The sequence below is a fragment of the Lepidothrix coronata genome, unplaced genomic scaffold (genome assembly GCF_001604755.1).
Source record: "Lepidothrix coronata isolate B3197 unplaced genomic scaffold, Lepidothrix_coronata-1.0 Scaffold140, whole genome shotgun sequence".
Classification (NCBI taxonomy): Eukaryota; Metazoa; Chordata; class Aves; order Passeriformes; family Pipridae; genus Lepidothrix; species Lepidothrix coronata.
The window spans coordinates 941,282-968,479 of record NW_016690320.1 but is presented as its reverse complement, the minus strand read 5'-3'; the positions used below and the strand labels follow the sequence as shown (position 1 = coordinate 968,479).

General features: G+C 39.8%; 2 protein-coding genes across 5 annotated transcripts in view; one reads left to right on the top strand and one right to left on the bottom strand.

The window, feature by feature from the left end:
• Positions 1–13,436, bottom strand: part of ALDH1A2 (aldehyde dehydrogenase 1 family member A2) — a 79,198-nt gene extending 65,762 nt beyond the window's left edge. The window contains exons 1-2 of one of the 3 annotated variants that reach the window (XM_017827529.1): positions 13,311–13,436; positions 11,602–11,720 (exon numbers count right to left, since the gene is read on the bottom strand). The gene's annotated coding sequence lies outside the window, so the exon portion shown is untranslated. Of the gene's footprint in view, positions 1–8,315; positions 8,414–11,601; positions 11,918–13,310 lie in introns of those variants that run through there. The other 2 variants (XM_017827530.1, XM_017827531.1) reach the window with 2 other exon arrangements.
• AQP9 (aquaporin 9) lies at positions 333–25,862 on the top strand. 2 transcript variants are annotated; one of them, XM_017827533.1, is made up of 6 exons: positions 333–686; positions 11,958–12,084; positions 15,541–15,678; positions 17,779–17,897; positions 19,497–19,714; positions 24,530–25,862. In XM_017827533.1, the coding sequence occupies exons 1-6, from the start codon at positions 585–587 to the stop codon at positions 24,690–24,692; spliced, it is 867 nt and encodes a 288-aa protein (XP_017683022.1). In that variant the 5' UTR covers positions 333–584; the 3' UTR covers positions 24,693–25,862. The 2 variants fall into 2 exon arrangements, with proteins under 2 accessions (XP_017683022.1, XP_017683023.1); XM_017827534.1 differs by lacking the exon at positions 333–686 and adding an exon at positions 701–833.
• Positions 25,863–27,198: the final 1,336 nt, after the last annotated feature.

Sequence of the window (27,198 nt, the reverse complement as noted above, 5' to 3'; positions counted from 1 at the left end):
GCCACTGAAATCTCTCAGAGGTGACAAGATAGGAGCTTTTGTGTACAGGGTACAGCACGGCATTCTCCCAAGCATTCACTCTCTTTTACAACCTCCCCTTGAAACCTTGGCCAGCCAATAGTAGCGTGGTTTAAAACCCAATCTAGGTCAGAGAGAAATTTGCAACTCTATTTTGGTTCCTTATTTGTGGTTTATCTTTTTGCCTTTCTTTTTGATCAGGATGATAAAAATAACATTTTATTCATTTTTACCAAGATTTAAAAAAAAGTAACATAGCCTGAAAGGTAATGATTAATCCATTCTGAAAGAAAACTGATTTTGAACTCATGGGTATTATCTAATGAGTATAAATAGAAGTGTACTTGGAGGAGGCACAGAATGGCAAACCCATGATGAATTGTTAGGGCATGTTGAGTTGGTTGTCTCAATGCCTGCAGTCAGATGATTTCACTGGCTGTACAGATGAAATCTCATATTTCAATGTTTAAGTAAAAGTGTCAAAGTTCAGCTGGAGCAGGGACGGATACAGAGCAAATTTTGTGTGTGTTTGTAACTAGGGCACCAGAACAACAGAGGAAGCCAAAATGAGCCGGAAAAGCAAAAGGAGTTTAAAGGAGAAATTTGCCTTGAAGAACAACTTGGTTAAAGAAGCCCTCTCAGAGTTCCTGGGAACTTTTATAATGATAGTAAGTGTCAGCTGCTTTCCTTTCTTCCTACTAATCTAATGTTGGACAGTGCTTGTGAGGGGACATGTTCTCTTTTACCCTGTGCTGTACCAGCAGCGTGGTGACTCCTGACAATTCACAGCCCTGAATGAACTGCTCCTCTTGCCGGTAAGTTTGTGATTCCTTTCTTCACCTGGTATAATTATCACTGGCTATAAAAACCAGATAGCTTTATGTATTACAGTTGTCTGATCAGCATTAGATTTCATAGAGCTGCAGAATTTCAGTGAATTAGCAAGTTCTGAAAAACTCAGATATGCACAATGGATGTTGTTAATACTCTTCTGTTTGTTAAAAACTCAGCAGTTTATTCTACTTTCACTCCTATTCACTAATTCTATCTGCTTTAGCAAACATACTGTGTTGCACATTAAGAAAATTTTAGCTGAGTTGTTTTCCTGTGCAATGTAGAAATTTAGCCATGCAATTGATAGTGAATGTATTGGGAGCTGCATTGCCAAACCTTGGGAGATTTTGTAAGTTAACTATTTTTTGTTTTATTTTTAACTGTACTACATAAATTATGCTGTTGCTTGGTCCTGTAGCACTGCTACAATTTAGGTAAATACCAAAACTCCCTGTTTTCATAACCCCAGATTTTTTTTTACTTCTTATCTTTCTCAATTTTTCAGTGCATTTTGGACTGGGACATAGAGCTCTACCCTGTGATTCACCAGGGTAGAGAGCAGGCTCAGTAGCAGAGCTAGAAGTCAAGCAGTGAGAGTATTTATGCCAAACTCTTTCTTTCTCCTTTTAGTCTGAACAAAGCAGTCTTGCTTATTGCTAAATACTTCATCACAGTGAAAAGGACAAAAAAACCGAAGCAAGCATAATACTGACATAGTGTGTTTTATAAATGTAACTGTATTAGCTAAATTTCAAGTAAGTCATCTAAAAAATTCCAGTAGCTCATAAAATAATGGTTTTTACTACACTTCAGCCAACTGAAATGTGCAGGTACTAAAATAATATTATTCTCAAATTTAATACCATCCATAAGACATTATTACAGTAAGGAACACATTTAGAAGCAAGGAGCACAGGGCACTTTACAAACATTAATGAATTAAATGTCACAACACCCTGGCAAGGAGGGGAAATGTCATTATCTTCATTTTGTATATTAGCAAACCTGATTACAGCAGCCTGCACAGGAAGCCTGCGGCAGAACTCTGACTATAACCCACATCACCTGACTTCCAGTACTCTGACCTCGCCACAAGATCATCCTCCTCTTTCCATTAATGAAATTAAGCAAGTGAAGAAAACGTATTAAAGTGCAGATTAGACCGCAAATGCTATTATTTAATGTCCTGCTGGATAAGACTAGGAGGAAATACAAACCCAGATCCCATTTTCTAGTATATTCACCATATGAACGTAGTAGAAAATGAAGCTACAACGCTGTTGTTGATAATCTCAGTTTCTCGTTTCTATCTTACCCTTTCTAGTTCTAACCTTGGTTTAAAGCAGAGAAGAGCCTCACATAGATTAAACTGCAGCTTTCTCTGTGCTTGGATACCTCAATTTGTGTTTAGACTGCACAAGTTAACAGCAGTACAAAGTGCTTATTGTGAAGAAATTGAGGGGTTTTTTCTATTATTTATTGCTTTTGCTTTTAAGCTCTGTCAGCTTAAGTCATCCACTTCTTTCACTTTAAGTACAGATAAATATTAAACACTTAAATTGGAGCTGATGAAAGGAGCACCCTGGTAAGCCAGAGGACAGAAATCCTTAAAAACCAGAACCATGTATGCAAAAGAAGTGATGGTAATAGGATGGTGGATGTGTCTTAATCTTGTTACTAAGTGAAAGTGAGACGAGAGTTCACATCCTACAGGACAGTTGCTTCAGATCTTTGCTGAAAGCTGTTTTTTTTCCCTGTGATGGGTTTTACAGCCTGTGGGGAGCACCTGTTCCAGGGAGTAAGGCTGAGACAGCCTTTCTGTTACCCACAGGCTCTGTCTAACTGGCCAGTGCTAACTGGCCATACCTAAATCTGCAACCAATCCAGCAACACTGGGAGTTACCTGTGTGAAATTCCATTCCTCCAGATCACTTATTTCTACTTTTTCTGGAGAATACATCACAGGCCACATACTAATATGAATTTAAACTAACCCTCTTTGGTAATTCTCAGCCTTGCAACATTATTTTCCACACAGGAAATCTAGAAAGTGAAATCACTCATCAGGTAAAACCCAAGCCTTCACCTCGGGGTGTGAAGGGTGTGACCTGCAGTGTTGTAGAGGTTTGAGACAACAAGCCTTGCGAAACTCACTGGGCACAGATCTGGATAACATCTCCTGGTCATCCCTACCTCACATGCTGCTCTTGGCCTTGCAGCATGGTCCCAGAGCACGTAGATGGAATTCTTTTCAAGTGAAAATAAAGTGGAAGGTGAACTCCAGAATCACAGCACCTGTGCTGACCATTAGTGGATGCTCAGTCCAGTGGATCAGACTGGAGATGCTCCTAATAAGTAATCCCTCCTGGAAGGTCCACAGTCAGGTTCTCAGGTGTTTGCACTGCACAACTTGATAACACAGACATAGCCCACATGAGCCCCTCTCTCAGCTCATCAAAGCACCTGATTCCAACCTCAGAGTTCAGCGAGGAATACTGAACTTGAGGAGCCTGGAAGTTTCCCCTCCATTTGTAGCGTGGTGGCTGAGAGCCACATTTCCCATCCTCAGACAGCCTCAGCCTTCTGTATCTGGGACTGCCCCCGAGGCCCCCCTTGAGGAAGAGCTCTCTCGAGAGCTTTTTGCTCTCCATCATGTCCCTGGGTCAGTACATTTCCTCCTCTTGGTGCTCCTGTGAGTTCCTCTGCGGGACAACATCTGGGAGCCAGCACAAAAAAGCCAAGAAGCCATGCTGCATCAGATAGATGGTTTATGTGACTTTTCAGAGAGTCTGTCTGGAACTCACCTATCCAACTGCCTCTCTGCTTTTAGTCATGCTTCTCTCCATATTTCCCCTTTGGATCTTGATGCATTGCTCTCAAACAAAATGGGATTTACTCTGACATACACCATTAAGTATATCTGAATTGAAACAGTTCCAGAAAGAGATGCCAAATGGGCCATGTGGCTTCCTTTAACAGCTACTGCTCACCTAACAGAGTTTGTATTTCTTTTTCACTCTCAAGAGCATCTTACTGAACATTGTTTCTCAGAAAGGAGCTGCAGAGGAGCCAGAATCTCCTGATTCCGGAGCAGCATCTACTTCTTTGCTGAGACAGAACACAGGCTTCCATTTAGCATATAAAGACAAGTGGGGAGTATATGTATTCCTAATACATATTCCTGTACATATACATATTCCTATAAGCCTGGTCTCCAGCTGGAGGTGGGGAGCCTCTTGCAACTCCCATTGAAGCAAATGTTTGTGTGTGCACAGAGGATGCAGGGGACAAGCAAGAACTGAATTCATAAAACCCTACACTGAAAATAGTCCAGCTCATGAGAAGGAGGGCTATTTATCTTTTGATCATCAAATTATTTTTGTCTTGTTTTCATATTCTGTCCACTTCATTATGTAAGTTATCACTCCTGCTTTGTTGCGGAGTTGAGTCTTGCCTGAAAAATCTTCAAGATTAACATTGTATGGATTTGCTCAGTCCAGAAGATTAAAATTTAAGTAGCTTTTCTGTATCTTTCATTTTGTGGCCCTATTTTCCAGGGCATGTTAATTACAATATTGTATGGTAACATGTATCCCTTATTCTAAACACGTGTTAGAATTCTCATTACATGATGTAGTTACATGAAAGCAAATGTAGCTTTTGATCCTTTACCCCTTAAGTAAGTGTTTAGCATTTAATACAAAATCACTTCTTGGAAAATTTAAACAAAGGTAAACTCCACGTTCTAAATTTTTGTGAAAGGGAGGCACTTTCTTCGTATAGTATAAACAAGATTTGCTCTGCATACTGTCAAGATATAAAATTAAATATCAGTAGCTTCAAGAGCTCCCTTATTTTCCATGAGTAATGAATTTCCTGGAGAACAGAATCTTGTATTTTTAGCTCTTAGACAAGTAAGCTTAAATTTGTCAAAGCTAGACAAAAAGGTTTTTCAAAGTGTATTTATAATTGATATTTTGATATGTCACTCAGCTTTTTAAATATTACATAATGATGCCTTGGGCCTTGGCAACGTTTGCACTTTCAAAAGCAGCTCTTGTGTCAGAGATCCACACCTTAGGGTCTCTAGCAGCAATACCATAGCACAACCAATAAATAATAGATGTCACTCATTAATCTAATGTCATAATTGCATATATTTTGATGGCAATAAATTTTGCTAATGGTTCTGGTGAAGACGTGCAAACTCTTTCTCTTTTTGCAACTGTATTAAATCAGCATTGCAGACAGAAGACAAAGTGGTAATGAAGACTCATAGCTGTGCTGAGGTTAAGCAGGTTCTTGCACATAGGTATTATTTCTATAGTTTTACTATTATCAAAATCAATTAATGTTTTTTCTAGACAACATTCCTGCTTCTGAGGTCATTCTTTAATTCAGCTGAATAGTTAGCAGTGTGAAAAAACTGAAAGGAGGGTTACCTAATTGTTCTTTTACCCCAAAATGTTTATTACAGCAAGTAATTCTGAAAAGTCACGGGAAATCTTTTTTTTTCAATCCAAACTTAAGTTTTCTAGTATATGACATTTCAAACTTTCAGGTGACTCAGATGTTATGTCGCACGAAAGCTTTGAGAGAAAATTACCTTCATTTCTGCAACGTCAGCCCCAACACATAACTCAGCTCTCATCGTTTAACCAAGAGTTTATAGCAAGGTGAATTTAATTTTCCAAGACCTTTTTCTGTAGATACACTTTTTCCCATAAAGTTTGCATCTGTAGGACTGAAGTGTAGGCCCTCTCCCTGAGTCTTACAGAATATTTGCATCTTTCCAACGTTCCACTGTGAGTGCAAAACTCAAATTTACATTTTTACAGACGCAAATTTACAGGGTGTTTTTTTGAAAGTTTCACCAAATAAAAAAAAAGGTAATAAAGGTAATAACTTTTTAAAACTGTCATAAACAGTTGGAGAACTGAATAAAAGATAATAAATGTAGTTTGTGCCATGCAGTGAGTTTATATCTTTGTGATCTCAACTGTTCAATAAACCATTCTAGGTAAGAGTGAATTCTAGTGAGCTCTCCAGTCCATGATCTGGTTTAAAGGCAAACATGACTCAGTTTCTCTAACCCACTCTTTATTATTTTTTACTATTAAAAATAAAAGGTTTCTTTACTATTAAAATCATTCACCTTTTTTTTTTAGCTTTTCAACAGAAAATAGCTTAGGCTTTAATTCCTCATAACTATGCACCTCCAACCAGGAGGCCACAGCAAAGATCAGCCACTCTTTTCCTGCACCCAAAGGAAAGAGTAAAAGAAAATGTACATTTACCCTTATACTCCAAGGAGAGCACAGAAAACCTCCTGTCTCAGAATCTGCAATGCCCTCTCTTGCACTCCTCCTGAATGCTGTGATTCCCTGAGTGCTGATATGGAGGCTGAACACATTATAAGAGTTAGAAAGATTTTAAGCTTTTCAGTTGATGTAGGAAGGAAAGCAAAGAAACATAGCTCAAGAATAAACATGTAACACGGGAGGGAAGCAGCACCTGAATAGTTTCTTTTTCTCCTCAAGAAGCTACTAGGTAAGATTTTCTTTCCTTTTCTTCCTGGCCCTGATGCAAGGGGCAATGTTTCACTCCTTAAAGTTTGTGTCTGAATATCACATTTCAGTTCCTTTCTCTCCTGAGTTTCTAAAAATTAGTAAGAAAATAAAAATAATCTTCACTGAAGAAACTAACTCAAGCCAGTTGCCCTCTATAATTCAGGAAAGAAAAGCATTTAGCATTTTAGGATGGAGAGTGCAATATTAATCATAATAAAATAGGAGAAAATGCAGACCTTTGCAGTCTCTCCAGGTGATTTCAAACTTTTATTTGTCTCCTACTGCATATGCAAAAGCAATAATAAAAATTTAAAAGCATCAGTTTATATAACACAGCATAGTCTGTCCCTCAATATTTTTACTGTATTTTTTCCCACAAAGCAATTTGAACCTGGTCTTCATATGTTTTAAAAGCCTTATATACACAATTCATCCAAAGACTTATTAAATTTCCATTCATGTCTCCAAGTAGTAATGCCTTCTGTCACTAGAAAATGGTTTCAAAATGTCAATAATTTTAAGGCTTATGTCTATACTATTTAATTAACTAAATTATAAGGGTGGGTTTTTTTCCACCCTTTATTTATTAGATGGCAAGTCTGAAAAAAACATAAAGGGAAATCCATCTGAACCCAAGAGGATATTGGTTGTGTCCCAGGAGATCATCAGGAGAGCAGATACAGTGATTTTTTATTACTCTAAGCTTGATTAAATTGTAATGTACAGAAATCCTTCCCACCCCCACCAAACATTTAATTAATGATAAAATAAGAGCCATGTGCTTTTAAAGGATTTAAGAATTACTTTGACAGGTAAGCTGTATTTTTATCTCACCTTTAAAAGCTTAAGTACTGTCTGATTCAACAAAAGATAGAAAATATTAAACATTAAACTAGATGAAGATTGTTCTTGCCTGAAAGGAGTTTCCTGCAACTTGAATTCTTGCAGAGCTAATGCCCTGACTTTTAGAAGCTCTAATAGATCCCTGCTTTTGTTGCTGTTAGAATTACTGTCCCTATTAAAAGAATGCTTAGGAACCATGCCTAAATTAAGGCCCTACATAACACAGAAACATAGCAAAAATATGACTCTGTGTAGAATGAGTTTTTAATGTGTTACAAAACACCTTATTATGAAATGCAATAGATAAATTCTTAAGCAGACTTGTTTTGTAAACGGAGGAGGTGGGAATGAAAGTGAGTTCTAAAACACACTCCAAATTAAAGACCTTTAGGAGGACACCATCAATTTAGCACCCAGTGCCTCTTAAACTGAAAGGTTTGTTTACTGCTTTTATAAGTAACTAATTCTATATAGAAATATAAATGTTGGGCAGGGGGAACTGCACAAGGCTACAGTATTCCACATGGAACCCCGTAACGTTTTCATGGGCAATTTTGATCAAAGAGATCCCTGCCAACAGGGAAGTGCAAATGCAACCACTTTTCCCAGTCTCCAGAGGATTCTCGGACTCTTCCAGCCTGTATCCCTGCTTTTAAGGGCCTAAATATGCAGTGCTAGGTCTGGCTGCTTGAAGAAATCATGGGGATTTCCCTAAGAAGCGAAATATCAGGGCTTCCTCTCATGTCCTGAGGTATCCCAGAATATCACTCTGCTCCTGCAGATTTGGAATGGGCAGCTTTAGGATAGCAGGACACTCACTGCAAGGACAGCCTGAGCCTAACACTGCACTGCCTGAGAGTCTGTCCCCTCCACAGCTCTGGGCAGGAACAAATGCACACATGGCAGAATCCAGAGCAGCACTGCAGGCCTGTCCAGTCTGGAAAACAGGAGAGGACAAGTCCTGGGCTAGCAGGAAATGCCTGTCTGAGGAGCAGTGGGAGAACAAGGGTGGAAGCGTGGCGTGGGAAAAGGGCAGGGTTACTGCCTTACCTGAACAAAGGCAGCCTTACAGAAAACAGTCCATTGGTGGAGGGATCCTTGGAGATTCTTCATAACTAGCTGAGGTTGTTGAAGTATGATTCTGTCCTGAAAACTGACTAAAACAGAAAATTCTGAACTATTTTTCTAGCATTTCCTGAATGAAAATGTACAGCTTATAATTAAAAAAACTGGTTTTTTTGCAACTGCTGACTCTGTATTCCTTGTAGCATGTGCACTCGTGCACAGCATCATCAGCTGTGCAGCCACTGAGGCCACAGTCTGCCTGCAGGGACACCTGTGGTACCCTGTATGTGACTCACCACAGCTTGGAGCTGCTGATGTAAAAGGTGTGACAACGCCCATGCCATTGTCTCCACACTGCTGAAAAGCAGGAGACTTGGCTGCTTCTTTAATGTGACAGTCTGAGTGTCTGGCTATGAATGCACATGACCTCTAGGGCTTCTCATAAGAAGGAGGCTTTTTTTTATAAGTATTTTGCTTTAAGATGCCTAAAGCTTTCCGTGTAGAAAAATAGATTCCCTAAAATTCTGGATTCACATATTGCAGGAAATCCTATTTTCACTGAAAAATGGTATTACAAGCATCTGCAAAAATCCTGAAAATAGTACAGGTCTTTAGTCTAATGAGTGGGATGCAGAAAGTCCTGCAAGCTTCCAGGCAGTAATAGGACCTTATGCTCATTGGACGCCAATTGTTTTCCTTTCCTAAAATTAGCCTTGCTATCTAAAAGAAAGAAAAGGATCTAATGTCTATGAAGCAAACTTTTTTGGCAGAGAAGGTGCAGACAGCTCTTCCACACCCAAACATGTTCTTTATGACAATAATCTAATTACTTTGTAAGCATAAAAAGTCAGTGTTAAAGCTACTCCAATAAATTTAAGCAAATCAAGCTACAGACAACTGCTAAGAGGAAAACCTGGTAACATAAGACAGACAAGATAAGATAAAGAGATCTGGCTATATTCTACTATAAATTAAACTCCCATTAACTTCATGTAGTTCAATCAATGAGTTTTGTGGGCGCAAATGATGGCTGAGTTTGGCCTAAAACCCTAGAATATTTAGTTACAACTTGATGATCTAGTTGGTCTTAACTCAGTCAAGCAAAGACTCACAGGGTATTAAATTGCTGCTCATGTAATTACATGATTAGGTGATAGTTTCCAGTTGTGCCAACCTAGCTACAGTAGGTGTGAGACAACTTTTTCTCTCCTTCTAAAAAGGTCAGCAAATGGAGAAATTATTACTGTGGCATGATTCAGATTTGCAGGTTCAGTTCCCAGTGTTCCCATCCCTGAATGGGCACACACTGACTGTGCCTGCAGTGGTTCCTTTGCTGTACATGCACAGGCAGCCATGTCCCAAGGTGCACCGAGTGCAGCTGTGGCCCAGCTGGCTTGTCTGCCTCCTCCCGAGGCTGGTGAGCACAGAAAGGGAGCATCTGTAGTTATGTGCTTCCCTGTGACATGCAGAGCAAGAGGATTACACAGCTGTTTCTGTATGATTCTCCTTAGTTCTGGTAATCAGGGAAGGGAGACCACAGCTTCTCTCTGTTATTTCCATCCTTCTCTTGAGAATTTGTATTTGGTATACAGAGATGTTGTTGCTATCTCTTATTTTTTCTATAACCATCTCGTCTGCTCCTGTTCTCTTCTTTCATCATCCTTGACCAGACCAGAAAGAGGTAATATTTTCGTAAGAATGGCCTTTTCTTTGAGTCTGCAAAACTTTGTCTACATTTCAGCACACAAGTGCACACTTGCAGATCTAATTGGTTTCCTGAACACAATCTGCACCCCAGTGTACCCAGGGGCCCAGAGCAGCCTACTGAACGTGCTCCATATCTGAGCCATGTCTTTCGTGAAATCTTGCTTGGGGCAATTCTGGATTGCTCCCTTTGAGAAGTCTAATTCCACCTCCTCTAGACTCATGCCCTAAACTCAAACTTAATGAATTTCAGCATAACCATTCTTTCCATATTAAACATATAAAAGCATTATGAATAGAATTGTCTCATATGAAGTTTTAAAAAAACCTTATAATTTCAGCTGCGAACAACTGCAGTGTATTTAATTCTGGTTTGCTATCTGTGTGTGCATCTGTGCTTACCCTTTGCATTGCTGGGTATAGGATGGGGCAACGAGAGCACTCCTAACGTAAGTGTGTGTCATCCACTGCAGTCTGACTGCAGCCTGCAATGTATCATGGGGCTTTCAATTATACAGTCCAATAAACTGCAGCTATCTAACACCACCCTACCCTTACGTAACCCCAGAGCTGTAACACTTTGGCACCAGACAATGTTTTGTTTGCTTACATGATTATGACCTTAAGGCAAGAACTGCACCTGGGTGTATGACACACTCTCGGGGCACTTATAACAGAAACGCCGTCTGCGTTACAAAGCTGGTTAAGGGGTTGAGAGCTTTTCTGTCACATTTTGGTGTTAGCTAAAACCCCTTGGGGAAATAAGGGAAACAAAAGTATGATTTTGCCTGTTTAAATTGCACCAATTCTAGTAGGACTTGCTTGTTAAAACTCAATCACCAAATCTTTTTGGTACAGTCTATTCCTAAGGCAGGAGAGATTTTCCCATTACTTTGCAGGTTCTGAATGCGACTGCTTTGCAAGTGAAAATAAGCAATTAAGTTTGCTCAAGATAAATCTAGTCACATCCCAGAAATGGTAAGATTCACATCACTTACAGCTGCAGAGAAGAAAAAGTTTTCAGACTATAGACATCATTTGATAGCTTCCATACAGCTTCCATCCTTGTTTAGCAAAGCACTTAGGCATATATATAAAAAGCAGATTTTCAAAGACACAGAAATGGATCAGCTAGTCTGTCTCAAACTAAAGGCCTTTTGTATCTTTGAATATCTTTCCTATCAACTTTATTAGGACCTAAACATATGCTGGAAGCTAAGCAGAGGCTTTAGAACTGAGCAAACATTCTTTTAAGCAAATATTTAAATGTGTTGCTGAACTTCATTCTGAAGGGAACCAACATAAAACGGAAGCTAGTTTAAATTCACTTAGAATTCTCCAATGTGAATTATTCAGATATCCCCACTTCAGCTGCAGAGCCAGTGAAATATTTTGATAGAGCAATATGTGATATAAAGTCAGCATAACAATAACACTGTAATTGCCAGAAAGTTGTCCCATTCCAGATTTTCAGCAATAAACACTAAAAGCTTTTTGAACTATCTTTCGTAACTTTTATAGTAATTTCTTCATTGCTTATAACAACAATCTATAACTGAAAACTTACCATACAGAAGTAATTCCCTCTTCACTTTCAGATGCAGAGTTTTGTTGTAGAGGCTGTGAGATCTTGTTTATGGTCCAAGTTCTGATCTGTATCCCATCATTGTACTTGAAAACTGTTTTCTGTGGGGAGAGAAGTCCTCATTAGCAGACATTCTTCCTCGTGACAGAGCCAGGGAAAATAAAAAGCAAATGTGCACTGCAGCAAAGGCAACAATGGCACACATGCCACTAATCTCAAATTCTAGCACTGCTTCAATATTCAACAGTGTTTTCAGCTGTACCAGGACAAAAGTTGCAAACTAACCAATAGCATTTGGCAGACACACAGGTGATTTTACATTTCTCTTTCAAACACAGGCACTGGGGTGTGGGTGTGTGGGACAGTCTGTCCTCAGCCGAGGAGTCCATGGCGGGCCCATGTCAGTGACCATTGGATTTGCAATGGCAGTGACCGTAGCAGTGTATGTGACTGGGGGCATTTCTGGTAAGTGACTTGTTTTCTCATGTAGCATTTATTGCTACAGTTTTAAGGCTCCCTTGTTAAAGTACTTCCATTCCATGGTATAAACAATGCAACAGTAAGCACTGTTACAGCAGTCACATCAGCTAGTAAATCCTTTATGTTGTTGTTTCCTTCTATTCTTTGTGTTTGACAAAATCTTCTACCAAATTCTTGTCTGAACTACAGTGTGCAAGCCTTGGCAGACCTCTGGCTTTTACAGAAAGTATTCTGTGCAAACCAGAAATCTGCTTGGTGTTGCTTAGAAAATTCTGTCTGTAGAGATGATCCCGGACAGCACAGGCACCGCGTTTAAAGAATTAACTGTGAAAAGCAATCCACCAGATAAAATGGTGGCCAGCTACCTAGAAGGTAGAATGGCCCACTAATGGGCGTAATGAGCAGGGTTCACCTTGCAGAGTGCAATTCATCTCTTCATGTTCAATGACAGGCAATAGCAAGTCTGCTATTGCAGAAACAGCAAAAAGATTCAGTACTAGAGACACATTCAGTGATACACTGTCAATGTAATGCCACTGAGCCTTTGTTTCTGCTCTTCCTCAACGTTGGTCAGGAATCTCTCTTTTGCCTGTAGCTGGGCTAACTCATCACTGTCTACATGTGCCATATAGGATGCTGCTTCCCCTCCTATTACCATCATTGAGTTTGGCCAAACTAATATCAGAAACATTAGCACAACTGCTCTTAACATTTAAATTCTCCCTTTAATAGAAAATGATGGGCTGTAACAATAAAACAGTGTTGTGCATTATAATACACAATACTTCATGTTCTATGCAGAGTTTATATTGATCTCTTAAAGAAAATGGTGCCCTTGTGCTCCAGTTCTCATAGAGGCATTTCTTACCCTTCATAAAGAGGGTAAAGTTGGTCCAGACAACCTTCTGTAGGTATAACTAGGCCATTATAAACAGTTGGTGTAGCAGAAATTACTGGGGCTATTTCTCTTCTCTTTTACAAATACTTTTACAGAAGCATCAGGAGGTTTCCAAGTTCACATTAGAAAGTGCTCAAGGTTCTACAAAACAGGCAGTCTTATAACTGTCATTGAAACAGAGCAGAACTGTGCCTTAATACCATACCAAGTTAATTCAGCAGCACAATCTTATTATCTGAACAACTTTAAACTACAGCTCTTGGTTTACATATAGGCAGGGAAACTCTTCTAATGCAGTAGCATGAAAACAAACCTGTGAAGACCTGTCCTACATTTGCATCTTTAAGGGATATTCATCTCTGTTATTATGTAGAAAATTAGAGTTCAATCCCAGCAGGGCAGAGCAGTTGCAGATGTTGCAGTATTGTGCTTCCTGTGTTTCTCCCATGACAAAGGATTCTGCACACAGTGCATTTTCTCTGTGAAGGAAGAGGAACAGATATTTCAACAGGCTGTAGTTATCCAACATATGATCACTATGTGAACACTTCAGAATACCAGTTCCTAATATAGAATTTGTTAGCAATTTCTGTGGCTCTTTGGCCATGAAGTCTCATGTTTAAGTATTGCTAAAATATTTTGCATCAGTTCTTTACAAAATTCTAAATTCGTGGTAACAAAAAGTATAGTCTGCATGCTTGGTGAATTTTAGCTTTTTTACTTAGGAAAATTCCCCTTTTTATTTTTCTCCATCTAATTTTCCTCAATATCTAGATAATTTCCCACTATTTTTTCCAATGTAACATTTCAAACTCATGACTGTGATCACTGCAACTACAAAAGACTGGGGAACACACTGTCCAAAGTGGACTTTTTTTTTTTTAACCAGGACACTAGCAGTGGTACAAGAACCAAGAAATCTTTTAACTCCCGTGTGTCAGCATGAGAGCCTTCAACTAGACTTTTCCTTTCCAGATTTCATGTTAATCAGCCATCACTAATATTATTTTGACTTGTCCTGGCCATCATAATCACCCTGTATTATATACAGGTGGGGAACAATATCAGGTGTTGAAAGAAACAAGAATTATTCATTCCAGCCTGAATAAGGAACAAAAGACAAGACAACAATTAATCAAAATTCACATGAAGGGCTGTTAAACAAGGTGCCATCTATCTATTTTCTCCCTGCTGAAGAATTTGAAACACAGTGAGGAATTCAAAATTAATTCAAGACTGGTGCTGCTAGGTCAGAGTTTTGGAAATGGTACAAAGAAGGTTTTATCCAACTTGTTATCTGTGTTTGTCAGTTCATTTTGTATCAAAGGTGCCTGGATTTCATAAGATAATGACTCACTGACCTGAAGTGCAAACAAACACAGAAACTGTACATAGAGGCCCTTTCTCCATCACTAACCTTTGACAGATAAAGGACATGCTCTCTCAGGTTTTTTACCAAAGAAAAGGGCCATTTTTTCTGATATCCATCCAGACTGAAATGAGACTTTACCTGGAAGATAAGCAATGGATCCTATGTCCTTGCAGTATTTTTACTGTGGAGTGCTTTTTCATCTGTTTATTTATTTGCCAATTTGTATTTCTTAAAGAACAACTACATATTTGTAAACAATGAAGTTTTTCAAAAGCACCCAACACTTTTGTCCCATGTAGATAAAAAGTTTTGAGGGAAGCAAATATCATGTGACATAATAAATATATTTTAAAAACTAAAATTATCACAAGGAATTCCATTGTTACATCCTTTTTATGTATGAGTTCAGATGGAGCTACTCCTGAATAAAAAGGAAGGAAGTTTCACAGGAAACAGAACTCTGTTTCAGCACAGCTACTTTATCAGTTCCCTTATTGTGGACTTGATGAAAGCCTGTGATGAAGAACTATGCACTGCTGTCCCCAGATCCCATGTAGGCATAGCTCCCCAACAGCCAGCATGAAGCTGGACAGCCCTAACATAATTTTATTTTGTCTTCTTGAAAACTGAGTTCCTAAGTAACCCCAGGTTGAAGACAGGGTCATAAATATGACTTAAATCCAGGGTACTCCAGATCTGCCTCAAGATACGTGATCAAGCCAGTGGTAGTCCTTAATCACATTCTCATGAAACCGAATTAATGCTCTGCTGCCCCAATCCTACCCTAAAAGTACAAAGCCAAAGGCCTCAAGGAGAGAGAACATGTTCAGAATGTGGGACCCTCCCCTCACAAGTGATAGGGCAGATTTAGGTTTTTCCAGAAAAGTTGTCTGTAGATCTATAGATTACAGACTGCAGGACAGCAGTTTGATAAACACTACAGTCCACAAACACCAAGAACGAAGATGGAGCTTGGTGGCTTTAGCCCTCCCTCCTCTAATTTCATCCAGCTTGTTTCAGTTCAATTCCAGTCAACATTTAAGTGCAGAATAACGTGCAGAAAAGCATGTACTAGTCTTGTGCTCAAACGTGCCCGCATTTTTACAAATCCTTCACCTATTCTCATGTATCTGATTCATCGACGTGACTTATTTTGTGATTTATTTTTCAGGTGGTCACATAAACCCAGCTGTTTCATTAGCCATGTGCGTGACTGGAAGATTAAAATGGACCAAATTACCAATTTACATATTAGCACAACTCCTGGGAGCATTTGTTGGAGCAGCGGCTGTCTTTGGGATTTATTATGGTGAGTACACCTTAGACATGTTCGCAGGACAAACTAGAGGTCAGGCAGTCTCTAAGGCCCCAATTTCTCAATGAATGTCAAGCAGGAAGAGGACTCTTGTTCAGACAGGGCTAATGGCAGGACTGAAGCTAAAATCATAAAGAAGAAAGGGAGAAGCATAAAGAGTTTGAAGGGAAAAACAATGGCTTGAACATTCCAAGTATCCTACAGATTTACTGAAACACTAATGCTCCAGGAAATGTTCTGATATTTAGAAAAATTATTCATGGGAAATCAGATACTCTGAGATCATGTATTTCTCAGTGAGGATTTTAAATTACTTAATAGCCAGGATACAGGGCTATCCATCTTCCAAGCAAATTAGAAACATTAAAGACCTGCTACAAGTGCCTGTAGGCAAATATCACCAACATCGTTCATTGAGGGTACAGGATATGAGATCAAGTCCCTCCTGACCAAACTTCAGACCACCCTAGAGAGATGGCTCTCCAAGGCAATGAACTGCAGGTAGAGTGATAAAGAGGTCACATATTAGAGAGGGAAAAGAAAAAAGATTACCATTATCCTTGAGGCATGTTTTTTTCCCACAGCATGCCACAAAAGGAAAAAACTTAGTAACAGACTGACTGACTGGATGAATCCATTCAGTCAGATCAGTTATTCAATCCCCCACTCCAAAACTTTGCTTCTACTGGCCCAGCCCATCTCCTCCAAAGCCTCCCATAGTCTCTCTCCTACAGGCATGTCTGCAGATAGTGCTGGGTCAAGGTGCAATAGAGGGAAAATACAAATGGAAATGACCATTATTTGTCAGCTCAGGGCTCAGTACCCACAGTAACCCTGAGGAGAAAAATCTTTAGGAACCATCATAATTGTTTTGGGTCTGGTGGCTTTTTTTTGTTTTTAAGATTAGTGTTAGAATTTGGAAACTGTGGGATTCCAGAACAGGATTTCCATCTCAGTTTGAGTTGTCCTCAAGTCTGACATCAGAATTACATCTGTGGCCAGGATGCAGCAGTGTGTCAATATGATAAGGGGTTGGAGGTGGAACCAGTATTCTCCTAAAAGGGCAGCAGTAGGGTAGGGAGCCAAAATAGGGAACATAGGGCTGGGGTTAGGGTTGGAGGCATCTTCCTGATGTTCAGGAGTGCAGGATTTTCTCATCTCCCTATCTCTGCTCAAGTACTTTGTCCTCCTCTTGTTATTATTAAATCTCAAACCTCTTCTGTACTTTTTCCTTCCTGAAACTTGCAGGATTGTCTTGTACTCATTGAGGTCCAGTGAAAACTCTATAGTTGAAAAACAGACAGTGGAGCTCATCCTTTTATTTTTTCCCTAATAGTTAAGTGCAAAAAAATAACCCAACACTACAAATGAGAGCCTGATCGAAGTAAACAACTAAATATTCTCTGCATCCGTGTTGTGCCTTAAGCAAAACTAGAAAAAAACACAGGAGCAAGGAGAATTAGATTTTTCTGTTAGCTTCAGGAGACGGGGAGCTGTTTCTTTACTTGCAAGTATCATCTCATCACTGGATCCACTAATAAAATAAAGGATTAGAGTTTGTTTTCCATGTCTGTCTATGGAGATTTGAGTGCTTCATCTCAGTGTCCTCTTATTTCTAAATACTTATTTCTAAAATTGCACAACTGTCAGATGGAATAACAATAATTCCTGGTGGCTGAGTATCCACAACTGCACAGCTGGGACACTGCTTGGGGCATCTTACCAAGTGTAGCAACTCTTACAGAATAATGTAACTGTATTCAGAATCAGAAAATGCTCCTTGGCACTGAGTTTGGAGCAGTGGGCAGAGGAAAACCAGCCCTATATTGAAAGTTGTGATTTATAAAGTGGATACTTCAAGGTACAGGAGGAGAGATGAGACAGGAGGGTAGGATGAGTACATCACCCCAAATCCATTAACTGTGCTCCAAGAAAAAGAAAGCACAGAATCACAGGATGGTTTGGGTTGGAAGGGACCTTAAAAATCAGTTTCAGCTGAGAATGAGAAGTGCACAGACCTATCCCATACATTCTAGTCCTGGAAAATCCGGTGTCTATGGAGAAGTGCAGGCAGTTACTGGCTGTTTTCTACAGATGCCTTTATGGATTTCAGCGATGGGAAACTTGAAGTCACGGGACCTAATGCAACAGCACATATCTTTGCAACATACCCAGCTCCATATCTGTCCCTCATGAATGGATTTGCAGATCAGGTAAGTGCACTTGCTGTCTTAATTCTGCAAATTAAATGTACTAAAATCTGCAAGACCAAGTAGTAAAAAAATACATAGATCTAAGGAGCATTGTGAATCTTACTGTTTCGGTCATATGTCCCTGTGTAAAATACAATGAGAATGCAATGCTGTTCGTGGGGGGGTTACCTCTTAGTAATATTTTATAAGTAAGACAATTTTAGGTTGTTCTTTTCACATCATTGTTGTTTTCATCATCTTAACTGTTGCACTCTACCTATCTTCAGTGCAATATGTGTAAGAGGTTATCCTCAGCATAAATCAATGTTTCTCCATAAACCTCAGCAGAGTCATGTCCATTACATCAAAATCCAGCCCATTTTGTGGACCTATTATTCCTTAAGTAAAGCTTAAGCAAACAGTTTAACACACCCTGAACAACTGAGTTTCCTGCTTCCACAAGCCTCCTCTTCAACCTTCTCTTTGCAGATAGATTTGTAGTATTTGCTGTCTATCCTCTAATCTTACTTATGCAACAGTGAAAAAATGAAGTTGCATATCTTTTATCTACTTCTAAACTATTTACTCATATTCTTCAGTCATGCACGAAATAAATACTGCAAAAGTAAGGTATGAAAAACTAGGGATTGCCAGAGCACAGGATTCCTTATGTAAAAGATTGTGCAATCTGGCTTCAAAAAAATCCAAACAGTCTTTTGAAGTTTTGTAAGAAAGACAGTTCTGATCTTTGGATCAGTCAACAGATTTTTCCCTAAGATGTTTTTACCCATGAATGTTCTAAAACAAACTTTAAAAAAGATGTAATAAAAATAATTTTTAAAAACCCCGAACTTGAACTTCTTTAAATCAGTATAGAAATGGAATGTTTTGACAGCACTGAAGCTTCTGTCTGTTTTCCCATCAAGTTAATTATTAGCAAAATCAACATTTACAAAGCATTTGATTTAAGTAGAACTGCATTTCCATGGAAGCAATTCTAAGAAAATTTCCTTCATCAGCTCAATTAGCATATGCAATACAGAGTTCACGTTACAGTTATCCATGCAACATTAATTTGGGTAATTCCTAATTTTTAGCTGATCAGTTTTGACTTTGTAGATTTCCCTTTTTCTTCTGACGTTATGCAATACCTGGATAGAAAGGTGCATATTTAGTCTAATTTATCAGGGAGAACTACAGGCATGTGAAACACTTCTATATCAGTGTAACTGATTGCATTGGCATAGCAGAACTACCAAAAATTGAGTGAATAGAACTGTTAAATTGATAGGAAAAAAATATGGAAACAAAGCATCAGACATCACACAGGAGATGCTTTTTAAATCCTCGGTTCTTTCCACACCAGGGTGTTGCAGATTACTTTTTTTAAATGCCCTCAGCACACTTCTTGTCTTTGTCTTTCAGCACAGAGATCAAAACATCTCATTGCTGTGAAGTAGAGAGGCACTGATTTCCAAATTTTTCTATTCTGTATAGTGGGATAAATCTAAATACCAGCTCTAAGCCACCCCAATCCACAGAACTACCATAGCCCCTCTTTTCATTATTGGAAAGAATCTGCACATATTTGCTTAATATTCTTTTCTTTGCCTTGGCCAGGTGATGTCAACAGCTGTTCTTCTTCTGGCTGTATTTGCTATTTTTGACACTAGAAATAACAGTGTCCCGAAGGGCCTGGAGCCAATTGCAGTAGGACTTCTTATAATTGCTCTTAGTTGCTCCTTGGGGATGAACAGTGGCTGTGCCATGAACCCGGCCAGGGATCTGGGCCCAAGGCTCTTCACAGCCGTTGCAGGGTGGGGGATGGAAGTGTTCACGTAAGTATGCCTGGATATGAGGTAAAATGCTCTTGGCTAAAATTGTTTCTAGGAAAGTAAGATCCTGATTCAACATGGTACCAAGCCATACTTTATATACATACAGGTAATTCTTTACATACCAGAAGCAGCGATTCATGCACTTTAAGCCAGATATCCTCAAGGAACTGGGCTTTAAAAAGGATTTCCTGCTCCTAGGGCAAATCAAACATGCATTATCTCTAATATCAATCATTGTTTCAAGCAGAACTTTCCCAAAATAATAGAGATTCTAAGAGGTCACTGAAAATATGAGTTCTTTCTTCTCATGTTCTGCAGCTTTCAGAAAAAAAAAATGAAATCAGAAGAGAGTTAGGTGGAAATATTTATTGGGTGCTGTAAGAAACACAGAGGTATTAGATTGATTTAGCCCATTACTACTACTGAGTTATTGCAGAAATACACAACAATCTAAAAGCCTGACTTCCTGCCTGGGAGTGAAGGAGTGAATGAAAGAAAGTTCCCTTCATGTTCCCACATTTCAGGGCACGCTCTCAAATCCCTGTGCATGGCTGTGCACACACACACGCGCTCTTGGCTGGCCAAAGGCACAGCTAATTAGTCTCACAGCAAATCCACAGCTTACACATATCCAGTGCAAGAAGCACTCTGGGGTATCTAAGCAAGAGTAATCTGTCATCACAAAATTTAGTTTATTTTTTTTGGTTTGGTTTTCCAGTTATTTATGGATAGGAATCCCCAGAAGTACTGTCGGCCACTAGAGAGCTCCGGTTAATAGAGATTTTATTTTAGCTACTTCACCATGCACAAATAACTTGCATTTATTATGATTTCTATCTACACAAATCATGTGCCTACTTGGAGAGAGCACTAGCAAAGCTTTTCTCATACAAAAATAGCCAGGTATGGCATAGATGAAAAAGGCACACAGTCACACCTTAAGCCAGAGCCAAGGCTAGGATGTAACACAGATCTGGTGAGCCTCTGGCAGGAGGTCAGGTCACTAGCCCAGTTACCTCCAAACTTCTCCTCCCCAGCAGCACCATTAGACAGCACTTTTTTAAAAAACAGGGGCACACAGAGTGACATCCCACACTTCAGATTCTCCCCTCTCATATCTTTGTAATTACAAGTAGTTGTTGACTGTGGTATTAACCACGGTATCATGTGCTATAATCTGTAACACGTTATGAAGTTGGTTATTACGTTACTGAAAAGGTTTGGAAGTTTGGAAGTACTGTGATCTAGTCACAGAATACCTGTGAACTCCCCTCCTCTCCAAAGCTAAGATCTTACACATTTACATCAAGGAAGCTACAAGAAAACTCTACATCCGTAACAGTATGGGCTCCTCCCTACTGTAGCTTTAGGATTTGTATACAGATTTGCAATCCCACTGTGAAGACCTTGCTAAGAAATTTTAAAATGTGAATAAACAAAATGAGATACAAGATCTCTGGTCATTGCCAGAATAAACTGGGCTTTATAAATTGAGGAAAAAGTCTTCTTGCCTGCCTTCGGTTAAAAGGCTACAGTTACAACCAAAGGAATGATAATTTCAAGGGAATGTTCTTATCTTTTTAGAGCACATATCCTGGTGGGACCTAGGAAGAATTTGAGCCCTGTTAGGTAGCTGGAAGAACCATGGGAGAACCCTGAATGATTGTAGTTAGGATCCTGAACTGCCTGATGCTCTGCTGGAGTTACATGTACATGAGCAACTTAAGCAATGCAGCAACAGTTGACAGCTAAACCTTGGATGTCTCCGTTTAACTGGAATTCACAACCTTGAGACAGGTGCTTAAGCTCTCTAGTAAAGGCATGCCCAGGATCTGGAACCTAAGCATGAAACCTCCACAGTGACAGGAGGGGAGTGCTGCACAAACTGAGCAGTAGGAAATACTTGAGGACACAAGCTGCATTGTGGTTTCCCTAGCCCATAACAATGGGTTTGTTTTGGCTAAAAGCTCCCACTAGAAGCTGTTCTGTTCCACTGCAGCTGGAAAGGCGGTGTCAGTGCAGCACCCTCGAGAGCACCATTTTGTACACAATAAATGCAGTCAGCACTGGGCCTCCTCTTGCAAACTGCTGCTCAGCCTCTTGGGAGGAGGTGTCACAGATGTTGACTGTCCCCATCACTGGGGACAACAGCTGACTTTAGAGACCTCAGTGTTTCTAATGACTAGTCCTAAAACCATGGCGACAACCAGTCTTTCTTGAGCACATGCTTAATATTCTGATAAGCTTAAGAAAAGTTTTGGGGAGCAAAGTTTTGTCTGTAGTGAGAAAACAGTCAGATTTTTAAGTACAATTACCAGGCTCTATTTTCACAAGCAAAACAGAGCATGAAACAGCAACGATAGAGAGAGAAACAGCTGCACAGAGCAGTATTTCGTGTCAACATTTGAAGGTGTCACTGGGATACTCCACCCCGGTTAATTTTGGGTTCTCCTGCCCGTGGCTGCGGCGGGGTCTGGCCGCGACGAGCGGCGGCGGTGCGGGCTCGGCGCGGTAACGCTGACACCTCGTGGTCGCCAGCACCGAGGACGAGTCTCCCGGGCTAAACCGAACTGCACTTTGGAAAAGGTGCAGTCAGGAGGCGCATCTCTTGTCTGCACAGGGGCTCGGGTGGCAAAGCGGCCTCCGAAATGTTGAGCGCTCTTCCTGGAGTGCAGCACTGCAGCCCGGATTATCCCGGTGTTCCCTGTCCTGCAGCAGCTGGCCAGCGAGAAGAGTATCCGCAAGTCTAAAATGGGCCAAAGTTCCCAGTTCTTGTAGGTTATACACTGTATTTCCTGGAAATTTTCACGGTTAGGCAAAGTGCCGCTGGACAGGTCCGTGTGCTGCCTCCTCCTCTCACAGCCGGCGCCTCCCACCCCACCCAGCACCAAGAACACCCGATGATAACAGAGGCAGAGCTGGGTGTTTTCCTACCAACTTGGCAGCAAAGCTGTGCACTGGGGTAAAGCCAGGGTATAAGGGTACTAAGGGTCCTTCAGTGAAGCTATTTGGGCTTGTCACAGAGAGTTCTTCCTTCTGTGCTGACAGGACTGTCATGGAAACTCCTAACTTGGCTGTGCCCCGATCTTGTTTCAGTTTTGACAGCACCTTCTATAAAGGTTTTACACCCAGAACCTTAACAGAGGGTGCCTAAAGCACAGCTGACAGCAGCTGCTGTGAATACAGGCCATGATTTGGAGAAGGTCATGTAGGAGCTGATGAGGCACATGCCAGTTCGTGGAACAAGCCAAGAGAGACACCTGCCAAGAAACACCTTTTTTCCATGTCCATGTACACACACTTCACAGAGAATAATACAAGCAAGTACTTGATGTAGATTTTGATGTGCTGATTAAGTCAATAAAACCTTAGTCCATGCTTGTTCCAGAAATTCAAGGGCGTAAGAGACATTCATGATTCAACAACAAACAGATTTATAAAGTCAATAGAACAATATCAGGAGTTATTTTATATCCTCAGGGCAAAATATAAATAATTCCACGGGTAAAACATACACATCCAAGGCATTTCTGAACAAGGAATAACAGTATCATCAATAGGGCACTGATATTTGCCCAGCTCTATTCTTGCATTGTGACTTAACCAGAAGTTCACCTCTGCTAAAAACTATACAACTGAGCGATGAGTAATTATCCTAATAGCTTAAAAATTCCCCTGCACCTTCCTGTAAAGTTCTTCTCACAGATTAATTTGTCCCTTTGTATTTCTGGGAGGAAAAAAAATCTCCATTTTCAATATGCATGAAATTGAGGTAGCTGGATTTTCACTGGAGACTCACATATTCAATTAATACAGCATGTTATCCCATCAAAGCACCTTAATGCATCAAAACAGTTTAAAGAGTCTGCTCTGAACCCAGTACTCAGTTATTTACTGTCTGAATGTGGACCTCCAGGAAAGGGAGAGCAATTCTATGAGCCTTATTTTCAAGCATAAGAAGTTGTTATTTATAGTTTGATACAGGTGGACTACTTACTTTAAAAAATGTTCATAAATCTACATATTTAAAATTAAATCATAGTAATTATGCAAAGTGATTGTAAACATTTCAGTGGAGCCAACTTGGCAGATTCTCTTAGTGAATACAGCAATTCTAAGCAAGATTTTTAGGCTTATAGAACTTCTGAATGTCTATTTGCCTCTTACTGAAAAACGTCACATTTTAAACACAGAGATAATATACTACATCATGAAATTTGAATCTGGACCGCTCCAGTCAAAGATAATCCACTTTATAGTCTCTGTGTTTTATTACAGTCCTTAAGGGAAATATAATCAAAATCAAGTATGATCTACTACACATATCAAGAGGAACACCATATATACTATTACCGGTGTGAACCTGCAACTTTCCATGTGCATGAGATAACCCATTTTTGTAACATACATTTGCCTTGATTACTCCTGACAACCAATTTACAAGCATCTGGTGACAGCACTAGTCAAGACTGCTGGGCAATAAATATGTCCCTGTTCATTTCATTGTAAGTCAATGAAGCCCACTTTCCACAACAGAGAAATTATCCTCTGTCCCCAAACAGACATGCAGTAAAAAGGCCTTATTTTCTAAGGTGCAACCAAACCAATGTGCCTGGTGCTTGTTACTTAGCATTCCAATCACAGCCTGGGCAGGGCAAACAGGGGTGTCATCCATTTACAGAAATGTGAGACAAAATAGAAAGGTCTATGCTGCAGTGAGTGTCATGCCACTGTATCTGTTCATTGACAAATATACAGTAAGGTGTTCACTTGAGTAGCAAATAATAGTTATTCATATTCTTTTTTGTTTTACAGGGCTGGTAATAATTGGTGGTGGGTCCCTATAGTTGCACCTCTGCTGGGAGCTGTAGTTGGAGCAATGACCTACATTATTTTTATTGAAATGCATCACTCAGATCCTCAGTCAGGAGGAGAAAACGAAGTGCGTGACAAATATGAACTGACTAATATGGAGTAAGAACTGAAGAATTTTCTCTGTCATTTTGTTGTGCAGTTTTTGTGCAAATGCTTGGACCATTTTATAAAACCTGTATGCCTCCATTAGAAATTCACCTTTCAAAGCACAAATTCTACATAGAACTCAAAACTGAACTCTTTCCCTGAAACATTGGGCTGATCACATTCAAAATGGTAACTTGGGTATGAGAAGGGTAAATTGTTGTTCTTCTCATATGGCTTTCAGATCAAATTATCCCCTGGATGCAATTGTAGTGAAATGATGCACTGACCTGTTAATTCAACACATATGATCCTAATCATGTTACCTAATTAACTGAAAATAGATGAGATATTGATACAAAACTGCATGCATTGCTAGTTAATTGATTCAGTGCTGAATTAATGTGCAAGGGCATTGCTCACTTCTTAAGAATGGCTTGCCTGAACATTAAAAACAATACCCAAATTGCCTAAATGTCAATTGAAACAGTTTTGGATAACTTAGTAAATTTTTATGGACCCACTATTGAACAACAAGGAATCAGCTCAGCAGTGATGAGGTTTAGTAACTCAGAATACGATCACAAAATCTGTGTGTTACAAGATGAACACCAAAGAGACAAAGATGTAACTTCTTCACAGCAGTAATGTTCAGTTATTTTTAGACTATTTACTTGACCTTTATGCTACCCAATATTAAAAGCCTAGCATAGAATATTAATCTGAACCTCTTCCGCTGTGCTTTCTGGATAAAATTCATTCCTGTGGAGATGGCCCAGCAAGAGAGGCTTATTCTGTGCAGAGGTCAGCACAAGGCCCACGTCTGTATAAGCTTTAAAGAGTCCTGCTGATGATGATTTACATGAGGGGATTTCGTCTGCATTGTGGGAGTAATTTTTAATTTGGTAGAAGTAATTAAAAATAGAAACTTGTCTCAGACCCAGTCCTAGATCTGAATTCCCCAAAGAGGGCCAGATCCACATTAGAGTTCTGAAGTGTAGGTTCTCTCTTGCTAAGTAGAAGTGGTTGGACATACACCACTTCCTAAATATCCAGCCTTGAAAATGAAATTATTTCTGCTTAATCCTTTGAATTGAATGTATTCAATTAAATCAAAGCTCATTTCTAATATGTATACATCCATACCTGGTTGGTGGTAGTGATCATGAATAAACAGACATCCTATTCAGCAATGCTCCTGAGCTATTTTCATGGCAAAACTTCAGGGTACTAGCTCAATGGACTCATTTCCAGGGTGCTCTTGCCTTTGGATTTCTACAACCTTGCTCCCTAAAATTCCACGCTGCATTCCTGATTTCACTTCTGAAGTGAGGAACCCTTTGTGTTGCCACCAATAGCCTGTGCACTTTGGTGAGGTATCCACTGAAGAGGTCTAGAAATACTGTGGTCAGAACCTGCCTCAGCATTTGGGCAGATCAGGCCTGTGTCACTGCATGTCTCTGCCCAGCTCCCTGGGACACCACATCAAATGCATGGCAGCAAAGGGACAGAAACGGCAGCTCAAGCAAAGCTTTGCTTGATGCAGCTCAGATATTGCAGTACACTTGAGGGAGTATAATTCTAATTTTAATGATGTTTTAAAGAAAACAGTAATGAACTCACGTTGCTCAGAGACATATCAAGCCAGTGCAAAATGCTCCTTCCATTCAGAGTTGCTCTGCCGTGGGTTAAACTCCGCTGTAGCTGTACCCATCACATCTGATTGTATCATTGTATCGCTGGCTCAGGAGTCTCAGCAATAAGACAGGGTTTACAGAAACAGTCCTCAATCTGAGCAGAGAAGAATCAAGAGTACAATGTGAAAATCAGACCTAACTGTAGGCCTTTTCTTGGCAGCACAGACAAACTCCATCATCTGTCCTGTATATTGATAAATTGCACTACATAAAACAAGATGGGGTGTAAAAGCAATAGCAGATTGATCCCTCTTTTGCCCTCCCACCTGCAGTGAGAGCTGTCTCTCACCCCTTGGTGATACCTGAGACAGGACACTCCAAGGTGGTTGCCAATCATTTAAGTTTGGAGAGCTCTTCTGGAGGTAGAAACAGTCTGAAGGCTGCTCCCAGGTCAGAAAGGTGCTTACTCTTCCTCTGATGCCAACATCTAGCATGAAATAGCTGTACAGAAAATAAAAATAGGCAGCTAATTAACCAGAAGTAACCAACTTTTTTCCAGAATGGTGGGGAGAGTTTATGACTTGTTGTGTCAGAATTTTGCACAGTCGGTGGGCTCCATATCCCTCATGATATTTCTTCCTTTAGTACATCATGGAAAACGTGGGTAAAAGCAGAATACAGGTCAGGAATGTGAAAAGGATGGTTTATTTATACAACCTACTGAGTGACTAGCCCACACTTGCTGCATGCCTATGCATTGGCCAAGATACATAAAGTAGTACATTTTCTCAAAATTCTTTTGATCACAACAGGTACTGCCTGTAAATCAACAGGAAATCTTGTTTCTCCTGCTTATGCCATTCCTATGCACAGAATTTGTGTATAAGT